Source organism: Anomaloglossus baeobatrachus, chromosome 1 (genome assembly GCF_048569485.1).
Source record: "Anomaloglossus baeobatrachus isolate aAnoBae1 chromosome 1, aAnoBae1.hap1, whole genome shotgun sequence".
Classification (NCBI taxonomy): Eukaryota; Metazoa; Chordata; class Amphibia; order Anura; family Aromobatidae; genus Anomaloglossus; species Anomaloglossus baeobatrachus.
This window is the reverse complement of record NC_134353.1, coordinates 695,338,546-695,355,127: the sequence shown is the minus strand read 5'-3', so window position 1 is coordinate 695,355,127 and position 16,582 is coordinate 695,338,546. Positions and strand designations below refer to the sequence as shown.

The window sequence follows — 16,582 nt, the reverse complement described above, 5'->3', positions numbered from 1 at the left end:
ATCATTGATTATCAAGGCAAAGAACTTCAAATAGGCTCAATTGTTGAAGGTTTCAGGCCATTCAAGAAAGACCAGCAAGTGTCAGGACCATATTAAAAGGTGATTGTTCTATGGTATCTGTTCAATTGAAGTGCAGAACCCGCTAAGCAATGACAGCAAGAAGGTGTCAGTGCATCTGCAGTGATTCAAAACCTTCTGGAGCCATGCCTGGTGTCTTGGTGGGAAGCCAAAAAAAAAAAGCCACTTTCCTCCAAGAAACACCAACATGCTGCTGGAAGTGCATGGAGTGGACTGAGGCAAGTTATTTTCTCTGAAGAAGCCCTATTCAAACGTTTTGGCTATCTGGAAGAATGATTTTCTGGGGAAGAAAACGAGTGCTAGCGTGAGCACTTTTAAAATGCCAACAGTAAATCAGATTTCACAAGAGGTGTTTGATTTATGAATAGCGCAATATATTTTGGGGCGCAATTACACTTAAGGTGGTGTCACACAACAGCGACGTCGTCGTCGCTAAGTCACCATTTTCTGTGACGTAGCAGCGACATCCCGTCGCTGTGTGTGACATCCAGCAACGACCTGGCCCCTGCTGTGAGGTCGCCGGTCGTTGCCGAATGTCCTGCTTCCTTTTTTGGACGTTGCTCTCCCGCTGTGAAGCACACATCGCTGTGTGTGACCGCGAGAGAGCAACGAACTGAAGCGAGCAGGGAGCCGGCGTCTGGCAGCCTGCGGTAAGCTGTAACCACGGTAAACATCGGGTAACCAAGAAGCCCATTCCTTGGTTACCTGATATTTACCTTAGTTACTAGCACAGCCGTTCTCAGGCTGCCAGTGCCGGCTCCCTACATACGTAGCTGGAGTACACATCGGGTAATTAACCCGATGTGTACTCTGGCTAGACGTGCAGGTAACAGGGAGCTGGCACTGGCAGCCTGAGAGCGGCGGACGCTAGTAACTAAGGTAAATATCGGGTAACCAAGAGAAGTGCTTTCCTTGGTTACATGATATTTACCTTAGTTACGCTTCCACGCGTCGCTGCTGGCTGGTCACTGGTGAGATCTGCCTGTTTGACAGCTCACCAGCAAGCATGTAACGACGCAGCAGCGATCCTGATAAGGTCAGATCGCTGGTCGTGATCGCTGCTGTGTCGCTATGTGTGACACCACCTTTAGTATTTAAACAGCCCTTATCTTGCTGTTCACATTGTGACATCAAGAGACCAAGACGACAATTGATCAACAGTAACTCACCATTGAGGGGCTTCAAGCAGGATGTTCTTAGAAGTGGCCAAGGAGCTTAGAGCGTCAGAGTCAGCAGGTTGCAACACCGATACAGAGACTAGAAGAGTCACAAAAGGCATAGAAGTGGACACATTGGCCACATCCAATACAGATGACCACTTCAGTGTGAACAACGCCCTTTGGAACTTTATGATGAATGCCACAACTCCAGGCCCATTTAACAGGTGAAAAAGCACCCAAGTGTCACGTCAGATGATTTGAAAGTCTGCATCAGCGTGATCTGCGTACTAGAGGACCTCCAAGGTTACCTAAGCACACCAGGTACAGGTGTCACAGTCTAGATGGATGAGGGACTAGTGGGCCTCAGTGCTGTTCACTGATGAAAGTTGATTTAAGCAGAGCAGAAATTATGGCCACCAACGATGTTGGAGACATCAATGAGTGCGCTATACATCAAGCCACTTTACACCAGACAGCCTTTGGTGGCTAAGGTGTCTAGTCAATAGAGAACTGCCCTACACTTTGTACACTTTGTGAATGGTACAGTGACAAGCCCCTACTACTTGAATATCATTAATTCAGTCATTGTCCCTCTGCATGAACAACACAGGCCTAATTTCATCTTCATGGACGACAGTGCTCCAGATCTTTGACGCATAATTAGGGAACGGCTGCTGGAGACTGTGGTACCTCAAAATGGAATGGCCTGCACGCTCTCCAGACGTGAATCCCATAGAAAACCTATGTGATAAGCCAAGTCACTCTGTAGCGGCTCACCCTAGAACCTCAGTGACTTGAGGGCTATCTTTCAAGAACAGGATGCTATGCCTTAGACAATAACTCCACTTGTGAGCTGCAGGAGAAGTCTTTTTCAAGCTGTAAGGCTATGTTCACACAGAGCATCTTTTGTGTTTGAGGTCACAAAGATGCACCAAAATGCATGCATTTCCTTCCCCAGCAAAGTCTATGAGACTTCCATTTAGCTGTCCACACTGCATCTTTTTTCTCTGCATCTTGGCTGAGTTTTTGAAGATGGAGCATGTCAATTCTTTTAGCATTTTTCCAGCGTTTGAGCCGATCCAGTCAATAAATTTGACAAAAACATTGAGCAAAGTGCAGTAAAAACGCAGCTGCTTTTGCAGCATGTGCATTTTTTTTGGGGCCAAAAACTGCCTCTTGCGGTTGGAAAAGATGCAGTGTGTGAACATAGCCCAATTGATACCCAAAGCCATGTGACAAGTTAGAGGCATTGAATTTTTTTTTTGAGGGCTTGGGGGGAGGGGCTGGTAAGTAGTGTACGTAATTTTCCATCAGAACACTGCTCGATAAAAGCTTCAGCTGGGAAGCTTAAATGTGGCACTTTTATTCCCACCTACTTTTTTTGGGGTGGGGGGGGGGGATGTCAAGTGCTGCTTCAATTTTTTTTATTTTCTATCCATCCAGAACACTTTCTTGGGTAGTGCTCTAGACGCAGAACTTTACATGCCTTTGACTATTATGCATCTGTCCGTTTGTACATTAAATACGTAATTACTTACCGGTAATGTGTTTTTTTCTGAACCCATGACTGCACCACGAGAGAGGGCTGATCCCCTCTCTCGTGGTGCCGTCATGGGTGCTGGAAAAAAAAAAAAAAAAATCAGTCTAATATTGACCTATTCAGGGCTGGCATCAGCACCCTGGCAAGTGTCGGGGCCCTGGACAGCCGGGTTGCTCCCCCTCGTCATAATTGGGGCGGTGATCAGTTCTGTGGTCCCCGGGCAGAGTTCCGGGGACCACAGTTCTCAGGCCAGCAGCTGGCCTTTTAAACCCGACACCTGCACCCCAGCGTTCACTGCTGAATGCTGGGGTGCATGTGTACAGAAGTTCATCTATGGGTGGAGCTACCATGTGATGTGCTGCGCTCCAGTCCCACAGATTACTAGAGCCGCAGCGCCAGGCAACATCACCCGGGCCAAGAATTTGTGTGGCCCTACCCCAGTAACGTACATACTGTAGCCCCCAGCCTCTCCTGTGATGTATATACTGTGTCCCCCAGCCTACAGCAATCTCACCGTGCGCAGCTAGGTCTAGTAAAGTCATGTCCATCACGCCCTGGACAGCCACATGCCCAGGAAGAGCTGGATGGAGACAAGCGGGGAGGAGAGTGAGACTTACTGCAGACTTCTACATATTAATAACTTTAGGTCTGTGGAAGTGCATATCTATGCATGTCACTATATGTGACTGTACATATTTGTCAGTTTATATGTATTTTAGGGAATTTGTCTTCAAATATGTATACAAGTATGTATCCGTTTACGTGCGTTTCTATATGTGCATGGCGTCCACAAAAACCTGGCGCTAGCCCTGGACCTAGCATCACACAGATACTGTTTGCTCACATCAATTTGGAAAGCACAGATAAAAAAAAAACCCAAAAACAGGAGGCGATAACTTCCAAGTTCATTTATTGTTTAAACTACAGGGGGAGAAAACCTCATCTTCCTTCAAGTAAAAGCCACAACCAAAGTGAAGTTGATTCTCGGAGGGTGGGATAAAAACATTAATAAAAAAAAAAAAGAAAAAAAAAGTGGTTAAGATTGTGATAATTAATTCACTGGTCCATTCTGTTCATTATGCCAGATAAGCAGCGCAGGTACATTCATCATGGAATAAGCCTATCCATTCTACAGCTAGCTCAGCATGAACAAGCCCCTCGGACACCAGATTATACAATCGTATTAATCATGTACAACCCAGACGTCTGGATTAGCACTGTGTGGGTAGAATTGCCCAGACCAGATGAATTATTAGTAAAATAAAAATTGAAAAGCCCCACTCTAAGGAGGCGCCAAATTAAGAAAAAAAAAACCCTTCAACCATAAATACTGCGAAAGTTCATTATAACAAGCAATGTGCGCAAAAATAAATGGGAAGTTTGAAGGAGTTGAAGTTGTCCGCTCATTTTGTGTGGACCACAGATGTGCTGAATAGAAGTTTCTGTTGCTTTTTCTTTTTCTTTCCTCCTTTCTCAACTGTAAAAAGGGAAACATTGATTGAGTCAACTAAGCAAGGCCATGTGGAATAGATACCAGATGTGAAAGCCTGATCTTACCAGATGGTGCAGTTGGCAGTGCAGTATCTAGCCTTAAAAAGGCTGCCTCCATGGCTTCACTGAAAGAATTCTGGTAACTTGGTACCGGCACCCGCTCCGAGCAGTCACTCTCCCCATCACTGTCTGCAGGAGCTGTACTTTTTACTGGATTTTCTGTTGGGGGGGGGGGAATAAAAAATTGGTGATTACATATGCCACTTACAGAGTACATAACCTATGCCACACCCTTGCAACCATTGGCCTTTTTTTCCCCTTTCATGTTTTGGAAATTAGTGGAGGGAGAAAACATTATGTTATTAAGGCCAAGTGTACAGGTTGGGTGCACGTGCCATGAGTATGAGCCGCAATCAGTATTGGAACACATGCTTTAACACTTACCTTTCTTTACTGCAACTTTTGGCCACAACTCTGTCTTTGCCTTGCCAACCCTTAGCATCTACAAGAATTTGAAAACATAAGCCAGACTGAAGCCATGACAAACTGTTTTAGTACAAATTGGTCTATTTAAAATATTGTTGAGTCAAAATCTTCACACATCGGTAGTCCTTGGCAGTCAGCCAGAGCCCTGAACTTCCATCTTCTGGCATCACCGGCTCCTCCTAGTTGTGGTTTGATGTCATGTAGGCCAAGCAGAGGAGCCAGGGATACAGTTAGGCAAAAGAAGGTTGCATGGTTCTGGTCTACAGACCACCAACTATGGTTACATGGCACTTATTCTGCTGGGTGCCAGAGTAAGATTCCAATCCTTTGTATATAAAAAGAATGCTGCGCTCCAAAGTACTTGAAACAAAAAGGTGAATTGTATGAGGGCGGGAGCAGAGGGCGGGAGCAGAGGGCGGGAGCAGAGGGCGGGAGCAGAGGGCGGGAGCAGAGGGCGGGAGCAGAGGGCGGGAGCAGAGGGCGGGAGCAGAGGGCGGGAGCAGAGGGCGGGAGCAGAGGGCGGGAGCAGAGGGCGGGAGCAGAGGGCGGGAGCAGAGGGCGGGAGCAGAGGGCGGGAGCAGAGGGCGGGAGCAGAGGGCGGGAGCAGAGGGCGGGAGCAGAGGGCGGGAGCAGAGGGCGGGAGCAGAGGGCGGGAGCAGAGGGCGGGAGCAGAGGGCGGGAGCAGAGGGCGGGAGCAGAGGGCGGGAGCAGAGGGCGGGAGCAGAGGGCGGGAGCAGAGGGCGGGAGCAGAGGGCGGGAGCAGAGGGCGGGAGCAGAGGGCGGGAGCAGAGGGCGGGAGCAGAGGGCGGGAGCAGAGGGCGGGAGCAGAGGGCGGGAGCAGAGGGCGGGAGCAGAGGGCGGGAGCAGAGGGCGGGAGCAGAGGGCGGGAGCAGAGGGCGGGAGCAGAGGGCGGGAGCAGAGGGCGGGAGCAGAGGGCGGGAGCAGAGGGCGGGAGCAGAGGGCGGGAGCAGAGGGCGGGAGCAGAGGGCGGGAGCAGAGGGCGGGAGCAGAGGGCGGGAGCAGAGGGCGGGAGCAGAGGGCGGGAGCAGAGGGCGGGAGCAGAGGGCGGGAGCAGAGGGCGGGAGCAGAGGGCGGGAGCAGAGGGCGGGAGCAGAGGGCGGGAGCAGAGGGCGGGAGCAGAGGGCGGGAGCAGAGGGCGGGAGCAGAGGGCGGGAGCAGAGGGCGGGAGCAGAGGGCGGGAGCAGAGGGCGGGAGCAGAGGGCGGGAGCAGAGGGCGGGAGCAGAGGGCGGGAGCAGAGGGCGGGAGCAGAGGGCGGGAGCAGAGGGCGGGAGCAGAGGGCGGGAGCAGAGGGCGGGAGCAGAGGGCGGGAGCAGAGGGCGGGAGCAGAGGGCGGGAGCAGAGGGCGGGAGCAGAGGGCGGGAGCAGAGGGCGGGAGCAGAGGGCGGGAGCAGAGGGCGGGAGCAGAGGGCGGGAGCAGAGGGCGGGAGCGCTGTGCCAGTTATTTACACACCTCAGTGTTTGAATGAAGTTTGTTAATTGGACAGAAACATTACTATGAATTTTCTGGGCATTCTGGAAATAAAAAAATTGCCTTTTTCTTTTAAGTACAACTTGCGTGCCAAGTGTTTTGGCATACTATGGATTAGTGAGGTGACCGTTGGGTCAGGGTTCTGAAAATCATCTTTGTCAACTGTACATGCCTACCTGGGCAAAGGAAGGGGACCTGGCATCATCCTCAAGGTTTCTGTGGAATTCAGTTGGGCTTTCAGCACCTTGACTAAAACTAGAGTCTTCAAAGTAAGAACAAATGATAAAATTAGAACAACAAATATCTTAAAGGTTAAAAAGGAAAATTAAATATGGGGGGAAAATGCACACAGTTCTTACTGGTTTGAGAGGCTGGGCTACAGCTCAATGGAGAGGGTATAAAAGGGCTCTGAGTGTCGACAGTGGTCAACGAAGGTGGTGAACCGGGCACTGGGTGTTCTGTTGCAGAACTCACTGCAGGGAACTGGTGCAAATTTTCAAGTGCAATATGCATTTCTGGATCTGTAACCGATAAATATATTAAATGTGAAGAACATATTAATGCCAACAAGCGACATGCATGTGAAGATCAGAAAGTAACGCATTACCAGTAATCAGAGGTAATTACAGGGAAAGTCTCCTCTGGCTAGTCATACTGCCGTAAAGGTAAAGCATCATTACTTATTGGCAATTAACATGATATGCTAAGAGTTCAAGTGGGGGTGGGGTATAGTTGAAAAGGGTCTCCCTTCTGTCATAATAGTGAAACATTAAAATATAGTGGCAGTCTTCAAGAGACAAGCCCATTATAAAGAAAAAGTTAACAGTTAAAGGAAAAAAAAAACCCCTTGTAGATTCAATATCAGACCCTAAAAGAAGAGGTTACCCAGATAAAATCTCCCACTCAATCTGACATCCTTTATGGAGGGATGCCATTGTATGCTGTGTAGGTTGGAAAGCCAACAAAATTATTGAGACCAGTGACCAACACTTTCTGGGCACCAGACAGTTGCCTTGTCTGACGAAGGCCTGGAAAACACCTTTAAAGAGATCACAAAAAAAAAAAAAAAAAAAAAATGTCTGACATTTACGCTGCAATAGCTTCAACAGGGAAAATTGTAGTATCGCTTGGCGTTAAAGCGTTAACTTCACGAATACATGGAACGCAGTGCTCCGTTCCCATCAATCATGCCCATACCAACCATAAAAAAAAAAAACAAAAAAAAACAAAAACACAAGCCCCAAGCTCACATTTTCCTTGCTTCCTGTTCTCTTCAATCTCGATCCTTTTCTCCCTGCGTCGCTCGTCTCGTTCTTTTCTCTTACGTTGCCTTACTCGCTTTTCCACCTCATCTAAAAGAATACAGAAAGTTAATTGTCTGAATTAAAATAAAGTGCCATCAAATTACATGTGTGCAATACTTTAACTAGAGGTTCATCTTTTCAACTTTGACCTTTATTGCACGAGTCCCAGTTTTAGAAGCCTTTCTACGTCTTACCAGAAAAGGCGGCTAGAGTTTCCTGTGAAACAACCGGGGGTCCAAGTGCCATCTCACAAACACTGAATTCACAGGTAAGTGGCAGATGGCACAGGTAACGGAGACGCCTACGCACCTCCTGCAAGAGACCAGAACATTTCCCAGTCAACACCACTCCAAACCATTAACACACACTTTCCCCTTTGTATAAAGTTTCCACTTTACCTCGGTCACTGTAAAGCCATCGATTTCAACCACATTAGCTGTAATAGTTTCCGGACAGCGTTCAAGACTGCCATATTCATAAACCAGGCATCGTACATTGACGGGGTGGAGATACACATGCTGCCCATCCACAGCTGTAGGGACAACAGTATTAAAAGGGAACCTGTCAGGTCAGATATGCACCCAGAACCATGAGCAGTTCTGGGTGTATATTGCTAATCCTTGCCTAACTGTCCTTATAGAGATCTATAGAAAATATATATTTCTAAAGATCGTATATTATATGCCAATAAGGTCAGCAACGACTAGTCACAAGGCCGTTAGTTCCCTTGGCTAGTCAGCCCACATAGCATGTTAGTACGCCCCTGTGGGCGCACTAACATGCTAATTAATAACGCAGCAACGCGCACATACCTCACTCTTGATGGTGGCCGGCGGATGATGGATGCCCAGTGCAGATGATCTGGAGTTCCCTGGATTTACGATCATGCGCACCAGGGCTGTGGAGTCGGTAAGCCAAACCTTCGACTCCGACTCCGACTCCTCAAATTCTCTTGCACCGACTCCGGCTCCGACTCCTACATATATTGCTTATAGTTAGGTGAAAAATTTATTGTAGTACATGAATGTGTGTATGTGAACATCAGACATTTAATAATTTTTATGATACAATAATCAAGACATTTGGATAGAACATAAAATATATTTATTGGAATACAACTTTAGAACACAAAAAACTGTAATAAATTGTAAATATGTAATACACTATGTAATATACAGTAGATTACATATATATCTTGTGTGTGTGTATATACACTATATATATATATATATATTATATATATTACATATTTACAATTTATTAGTTTTTTTGTGTTCTAAAGTTGTATTCCAATAAATATTTTATGTTCTATCCAAATATCTTGATTATTGTATCATAAAAAACAATTAAATGTCTGATGTTCACATTGTACTACAATAAATTTTTCACTTAAATATAAGCATTATACTAAATGTTGTTATTTAGTAAAATATTCAGCACATTCTGCATTGCACTCCTGTCCCCAATTTATTATATATTTTAGGAGTCGGAGTCGGTGCATTTTATACCGACTCCGACTCCACCAAAATGAGCTCCGACTCCGACTCCACGACTCCGACTCCACAGCCCTGATGCGCACTATACTGATGCCGGGTGTAAGCTTCCCGGTTTCAGTGATGTACAGTGCGCTTGACTGGAAGTGCTGAGGACTCCAGATCATGCGCACTCCGCATCCTTTAAGAGTGAGGTATGTGCGTGTTGCGGCGTATTGATTTGCATGTTAGCATGGTAGCACGACCCTGTGGGCGTACTATGTGGGCCGACTAGCCAAGGGAACTAACGCCATTGTGACTAGTCGCTGGCCTCATTAGCATATAATAAACAATCTTTAGAAAGATCTTTAGTGAAAGTATATCTATGCTAGCGTATACAGGGACTGTTAGGCAGGAATTCCTAATATGCACCCAGAACCGCTTGTGGTTCTGGCTGCATATTGCACCTGACAGGATCCCTTTAAGTTCAATTTGCCAAGGGAAAAAAATCCAAATATTTGTTAAGCTATGCCTGCATATACCTTGGTAAAAGTAGTAGTAATATGGGTTCATAAGTTGTCCAGATTCAGGAGGACTAGCTTCTTCATGACTGTCTGGAGTAGGATCATCGGCAAGGGCAAAATCTGAGTCCTCGGCAGACAATGGATCCACATTTGCATGAATTGAGGCTGCACAAAGTTCCTCATCTACTTGATCAACAATCTCATCGTCGAAAGCGGAGAGGTACTGCACCACCTTAGGGAGTTTAGAAAAGGAAGTGTTCAATAATATTCACTAGGGGCCAGTAACCCAAAACAGCCATGCTAAAAATGCTTATTTGACATTATCCTGAAGTTCGGCGTATAACTAGCATTGTATTTTACAGTTTTAATAGTTAAACTGCATTAGCATTAATTCAAATGTTACTCAGTAGGTTCATGCCAGTGACCGAAACATTTCCAAATGAGCATTTAGCCATGTCTAAAGCAACAAGGTGCCTCCAAAAGTACATAAACCCTATGAAGTATTCTGAGACACTTGTGTGCTGGTTGGTTATCACAGATTACACCTTGGAGGTGACTAACCCTACCTAGATCTCACACTGCACCTACCTTCTTCCCCTTAGAAATCTACAAAGGCAGTTTTACTTTGAGCCAATTAAACCCACAACATGTGAGCATCTTATGCTGTAGGTCTGAGTTGTGATTTATCGTATTTTTTGGATAAGACGCACTTTTCCTCCCAAAAATACGGGAGAAAAATGAGGGGTCCGTCTTATAAGCCAAATGCACCTTACCGGGAGGTGGTGGAGAAGTCGCAAGAGGCCAGGGTAATGCTGGGGCCTGCAGGGCGCTGTGCTGCAAACGGTGAGGCAGGGGCATCCTGAAAATGTCGGCAGTGCGGACTTCAAATAATGACGCCCAGAAGCGGCGCGTGCACATATGGAGCTCTTGGCGCGTGTGCAGATGAAATCTGCTTGTCATTCAGCCGAGAGCTCAATCTGCACATGCGCAGACTCTGCGCGCCATTTCTTCGAAGCCTGCACCCCCGACAGTTCTAGCAGTTGCCTACCTCCGGTGCGTCTTATAAGATGAAAAATACAGTACTTTGTTGTGTTTATGTGACTTATAGTGTCAGCCTCCTAGTGACAGCAGCATAACCCATGGTCCTGTGTCCCCCAATGAAACGATAGAGAAAAATGGACGTCAATGTCTCTTTTTAGTAGTCACCTACCTTACTATCCAAGCATGGATTTGCTTCTTCTGTCTTGCTCTCCAACGTCAACGCCTCTACTGAAGCTGCAACTGCTTCAACTTGATGCCCGGGAGCCTGAAGACTTTCCTCACGATCCTGTTAAGAGTTTGAACAGACATTTCCCTAAGTTCTCAGGGATTATACACAGCATTTTCCATTCAGTAGCAGTGTGGTGGTTCCATTCAGTCTCAAACTATGATGAAAATAATAAACGCTGTGGATTTAAGATCTGCAGTGCGTCGTTTTATGACAGATCTCAGCCTCTGCAGTGCAAAGAAGGGAATTTTGTTTACTTACCGTAAATTCCTTTTCTTCTAGCTCCAATTGGGAGACCCAGACAATTGGGTGTATAGCTATTGCCTCTGGAGGCCACACAAAGTATTACACTTAAAAGTGTAAGGCCCCTCCCCTTCTGGCTATACACCCCCAGTGGGATCACTGGCTCACCAGTTTTAGTGCCAAAGCAAGAAGGAGGAAAGCCAATAACTGGTTTAAAGACCAATTCAATCCGAGGAAACATCGGAGAACTGAACCATACCACATGAACAACATGTGTACCCGAAAAAACAGAAAAACCCCGAGAAAACAGGGCGGGTGCTGGGTCTCCCAATTGGAGCTAGAAGAAAAGGAATTTACGGTAAGTAAACAAAATTCCCTTCTTCTTTGTCGCTCCATTGGGAGACCCAGACAATTGGGATGTCCAAAAGCAATCCCTGGGTGGGTAAAAGAATACCTCATGATAGGGCCGTCAAACGGCCCTCTCCTACAGGTGGCCAACCGCCGCCTGAACGAGTTATCTACCTAGGCTGGCGTCTGCCGAAGCGTAGGTATGCATCTGATAATGCTTGGTAAAAGTAAGTAGACTCGACCAGGTGGGTGCCTGACACACCTGCTGAGCCGTAGCCTGGTGCCGTAATGCCCAGGATGCACCCACGGCTCTGGTAGAATGGGCCTTCGGCCTTGAGAGAACCAGAAGCCCAGTAGAACTGTAGGTTTCAAGAATTGGTTCCTCGAGCCCCCGAGCAAGGGTGGATCTGGAAGCTTGCGACTGTTTACGCCGACCAGCGACAAGGACAAAGAGTGCATCCGGGTGGCGCAGGAGCGCCATGCGGGAAGTGGAACCTGAGTGCTCTCACCAGAACCAACAGATGCAAATCTTTCTGAAATTGATGGACTGGACGAGGACACAAAGAAGGTGAGGTGATATCCTGATTGATATGAAAATGGGATACCACCTTAGGGAGAAATTCCGGAACCGGACGCAGAACTACCCTGTCCTGGTGAAGGACCAGGAAGGGAGTTTGTATGAGAGCGTTGCTAGCTCGGAAACTCTCCTAAGAGACGAGACCGTTACTAGAAGGCCACTTCCCGTGAAAAACGGGAAGGGAGACATCCTTCAAAGGCTCGAAAGGCGGCATCTGGAGAGCAATTAGAACCTTGTTCAGATCTCAGGGCTCTAACGGCCGCTTGTACGGAGTGCTGAGAAGACAAACTCCCCGTAGGAACGTGCGTACCTGAGGAAGTCGTCGTTTCTGAAAAAATACAGATAGCGCTGAGACTTGTCCCTAAAGGGAACTGAGCGACAACCCATTTTCCTACCTAGATTGCAGGAAGGAAGGAAACATAGACGATGCAACCGGCCAGGAAGAAACACCCTGCGCCGAGCACCGAGATAAGAACATCTTCCACGTCCTGTGGTCAATCTTGGCGGACGTTGGTATGCTAGCCTGTCTCATGGTGGCAACCACGTCCTGAGGTAATCCTGACGACACTAGGTTCCAGGACTCAATGCCACACCATCCGGTTGAGGGCCGTAAAATTCAAATGGAAGAATGGCCCTTGAGACAGCCAGTCTGATTGGTCTGGTAGTGCCCCCGGTTAGCCTACCGTGAGGCACCACAGAACCGAGTACCACAACATCCTCGGCCAATTTGTAGCGACGAGGATGGCGCGGCCGCAGTCGGTCTTGATCTAGCGCAGTACTCTGGGCAACAATGCCAGAGGTGGCACCTAAGGTAGCTGGAACTGCGACCAATGCTGAACTAAGGCGTTTGCCGCCAGAGCTCGATGATTGTGAAACCGTGCCATGAAGCTGGCACATTGTTGTTGTGCCGTGACGCCATTAGATCGACGTCCGGCCTCTGTCAGCGGCGCCAGATCTCCTGAAACCCGTCCGGGTGAGGAGACCATACTCTTTCGGCCACACCTCAGCGACTTAGGAAGTCAGCTTCCTAGTTTCCACACTTGGGATGTGAATTGTGGATATGGTGGATGCCGTGTCTTCCACCCACATCAGAACCTGCCGGACTTCCTGGAAGGCTTGCCGGTTGCGCGTTCTTCCTTGGTGGTTGATGTATGCCACCGCTGTGGAGCTGTCCGACTGAAGTCGGATATGCTTGCTTTCCAGCCGCTGTTGGAAGGATTGTAGGGCAAGATACACTGCTCTGTGTTCAAGAACATTGATCTGAAGAGTGGACTCTTGCTGAGTCCACGTACCCTGAGCGCTGTAGTGGAGAAAAACTGCTCCCCACCCTGATAGACTCGCGTCTGTCGTAACTATCGCCCAGGACGGGGATAGGAAGGACCCTCTTTTTGACCAAGAGGTGAGAAGAAGCCACCACCGTAGAGATTCCTTGGCCGCCTGAGAAAGAACGACGACTCTGTTGAGGGACGTCGACTCCTCGTCCCAATGGCGGAGAATGTCCCATTGTAGTGGACGCAGTAAAACTGCGCGAAAGGAACTGCCTCCATTGCTACCATCTTACGTAGGAAGTGCATGAGGCGTCTCAATGTGTGCGACTGGTTCTTAAAGAAGAGCTTGCAGCCCGTAGTGAATGCTGTTTGTCTAGCGGCCGCTTCACTATCGCTGAGAGAGTAAGAAACTCTATGCCTAGATATGTTATCGATAGGGTCGGGGTCGGATCTGACTTTAAAAAGTTGATGATCCACCCAAAACTCTAGAGAGTCTCCAGCGCAACGTTCGGGCAGTGTTGGCATGTTTCCTAAGAGAGTGCCTTGACAAGTAGATCGTCTAAATACGGGACCACAGAGTGACCCTGAGAGTGCAGGACTGTGACTACTGCTGCCCTGACCTTGGCGAAGACCAGTTGGACTGTCGCTAGCCGGAAGGTAGAGCTACGAACAGAGGGTGTTCGTCTCCTATAACGAAGCGTAGAAACGCTAGTGCTCTGGATCAATCGGCACGTGTGGATAAGCATCCTTGATGCCTAATGATGCTAGGAAATATCCTTGGGACCTTGAGGCGATGACATGGCGGAGGGATTCCATCCGGAACCGCCTGGTGTCCACGAGCTTGCTGAGCATTTTTAGATCCAGAACGGGACGGAACGGCCCGTTGTTATAGGTACCGCAAAGAATTTGGGGTAAAAACCGTGACCTTGTTCCTGAAGAGGAACGGGGGTCATCACTCTTTCTGCCTATAGAGTGCACCCTGTTTGCAGAAGAGCAGCGGCCCGGCCGGGAGGTGGAGAAATTCTGAAGAATCGAGTTGGAGGACGAGAAGTGAGCTCTATCCTGTACCCGTGAGACAGAATGTCTCACACTCAATGGTCATTGACCTATGGCAGCTAAATATCGCCAAGGCGGGAGAGCCTGCTACCGACCGAGGCCGCAAGTCATGAGGAAGCCGCCTTGGAAGCGGGTTTTCAGACTGTCGCTTTTTTGGGCGAGACTGAGCCCGCTAAGAATCTTAGCTCCTCTGATCCTTTTGAGTCCACATTGGACGAGGAAAAATGGGACCTGCCCGAGCCTCGAAAAGGCCGAAAACCCCGACTGCCTCTTGCTCTGTTGGGGTTTGTTGTGTCCGGGCTGAGGAAAGGATGAATCCTTACCCCTGGACTGTTTGATGGTTACATCCAACGCTCACCAAACAGTCGGTCAGCAGAAAAAGGCAACTGGTTAGGCAACCTTTTTTGGAAGCAGAATCTGCCTTCCATTCACTTAACGAGCAGACCAGGCTCTGCTTAAAAACACGGAGTAGCGGAGGCTACCGCCGCACGGTTCGCAGAGTCCAGGACAACCTGAATCGCGTAAGAAACAAATGCAGACATTTGAGAGGTTAAGGATGCCACCTGCGGCACAGATGTACGTGTAACCGTGTCAATCTGTGTAAGACAAGCTGAAATAGCTTGGAGTGCCCCAAGGGAGAGAATGCCGGAGCCAACGGTGCGCCGACAGCCTCATAGATGGCTTTCGACCAGAGATCCATCTGTCTGTCAGTGGCATCTTTGAGTTTGCAGTTCCATCTCCCACTGCAACTATGGATCTAGCTACAAGCCTGGAGATTGGAGGATGCCGCTCGGGACATTGGGTCCAGTCCTTGACCAAGTCAGGGGACAGGGATAACGTGTATCCTAAGCCGTTTGGAGAAGCGCATATCTGGATAAGCGTGGTGTTCCTGGACTGCCTCTCTGAAAGCAGAGTGGTCCAGAAAAATACGTGAAGTTGACTCCTCCACTGGAGGAGCTGTGAGAAATAACCCACATTCTATAGATGGACGCTATAAGATTATTTACTATGGCGTCACAATCAGGTGTATCCAGATTGAGAGCGGTCTCAGGATCAGAATCCTGAGCCGCTACTTCCGCCTCATTACACAGCGAGTCCTTCTGTTAGGACCCTGATGAAACCGAGGCCGCTCATAGCGAGGCCACTTAGGCTGTCTGGGACTGACGTCCGTGCAGAGCCGTGACTCTGGGATGCGTGTGACATTCCCGGAGCTGTTAGTTATTCACACTGAGGGGGGCCCTGGATCAATGATTCAACAGTGCCCATATTGTGAGAGACATGTCCGGACTGCTAGGCTTCTAGTATCATAGCCATAGTCTCAGAAAAACTGTCAGTAAATACTGCAGACACCGTCCTCATCCCCTGGCCATTAGTGCATACAATGGGAGTCTATGTACCTGCCGGCCGTATAGCCGTACATGCTGTACCAGCTGTATAGAAAAACATGTGGTTCTGCACCTTTGTTTTACACAGAGAATATGCTGATAACTCCTCCGCATAATCCAGGAGGGTATATACAACGTGCGACCAAACAGTGCAATGTATATAGTACAAGCATATCTATAAGTGCACTTCTGCACTAGTGGGGTTAGCACCACAGGTGCTGCTTAACGCCTGTTACAGCGATTGTGTGACTATCAGAATGCCAGGGTCTTCCACACTTGTCTCTGTATCGTACAGAAACTGACACTAATGGCTGCCGGTGTCCTTGTAGAGAAGGAAGCCGTGGGCGTGCCTGAGAAAGTGCGGGAATCCGGATTCACAGTGCACACAGTGAGAGGGGTGGAGTATGCAAAACATACTCCAGCTCTCAGCTCTGCTCTATGCAGCGTCACGCCCCTACCCTGACTGTCAGGGCTGTGGGCGGTAACGAAGGGAGACTAGGCCCAGAAGCCGGGGACTCGAGTTAACAGCGCGGCCGCCGTAAAAGCGCGGGCCGCGCTGAAGTCCCCGGCGCACCACAAGTGCCAGCCGCGCCGCAGTTCCAGCGGCCGGCGCGACCGATTCATAGAAGTGGCCAGCGTCCCGCCCCTCTCCTGACTGGCAGGTCTGGGGGCGGGAACGAACGGAAGCAGGCCGCAAAAGCCGGGGACTCTAGTTAGCGCGGCCGCCGTAAAAGCGCGGGCCGCGCTGAAGTCCCCGGCGCACCACAAGTGCCAGCCGCGCCGCTGCCAGCGGCCGGCGCGACCGATTCCTGGAAGTGGCCAGCGTCCCGCCCCTCTCCTGACTGGCAGGTCTGGGGGCGGGAACGAACGGAAGCAGGCCGCAAAAGCCGGGG

At 48.9% G+C, this 16,582-nt stretch overlaps 1 protein-coding gene across 1 annotated transcript in view; it reads right to left on the bottom strand.

Annotated features, from left to right (window-relative positions):
• Positions 1–3,671: 3,671 nt before the first annotated feature.
• Positions 3,672–16,582, bottom strand: part of RNF10 (ring finger protein 10) — a 50,571-nt gene continuing 37,660 nt past the window's right edge. Inside the window, exons 8-17 of the mRNA XM_075320554.1 lie at positions 10,756–10,872; positions 9,564–9,777; positions 7,948–8,081; positions 7,744–7,861; positions 7,496–7,597; positions 6,605–6,766; positions 6,422–6,507; positions 4,714–4,771; positions 4,336–4,488; positions 3,672–4,255 (exon numbers count right to left, since the gene is read on the bottom strand). Of these exons, the coding sequence (XP_075176669.1) occupies positions 4,182–4,255; positions 4,336–4,488; positions 4,714–4,771; positions 6,422–6,507; positions 6,605–6,766; positions 7,496–7,597; positions 7,744–7,861; positions 7,948–8,081; positions 9,564–9,777; positions 10,756–10,872 (1,218 nt within the window). The 3' untranslated portion in view covers positions 3,672–4,181. The remainder of the gene's footprint in view (positions 4,256–4,335; positions 4,489–4,713; positions 4,772–6,421; positions 6,508–6,604; positions 6,767–7,495; positions 7,598–7,743; positions 7,862–7,947; positions 8,082–9,563; positions 9,778–10,755; positions 10,873–16,582) is intronic.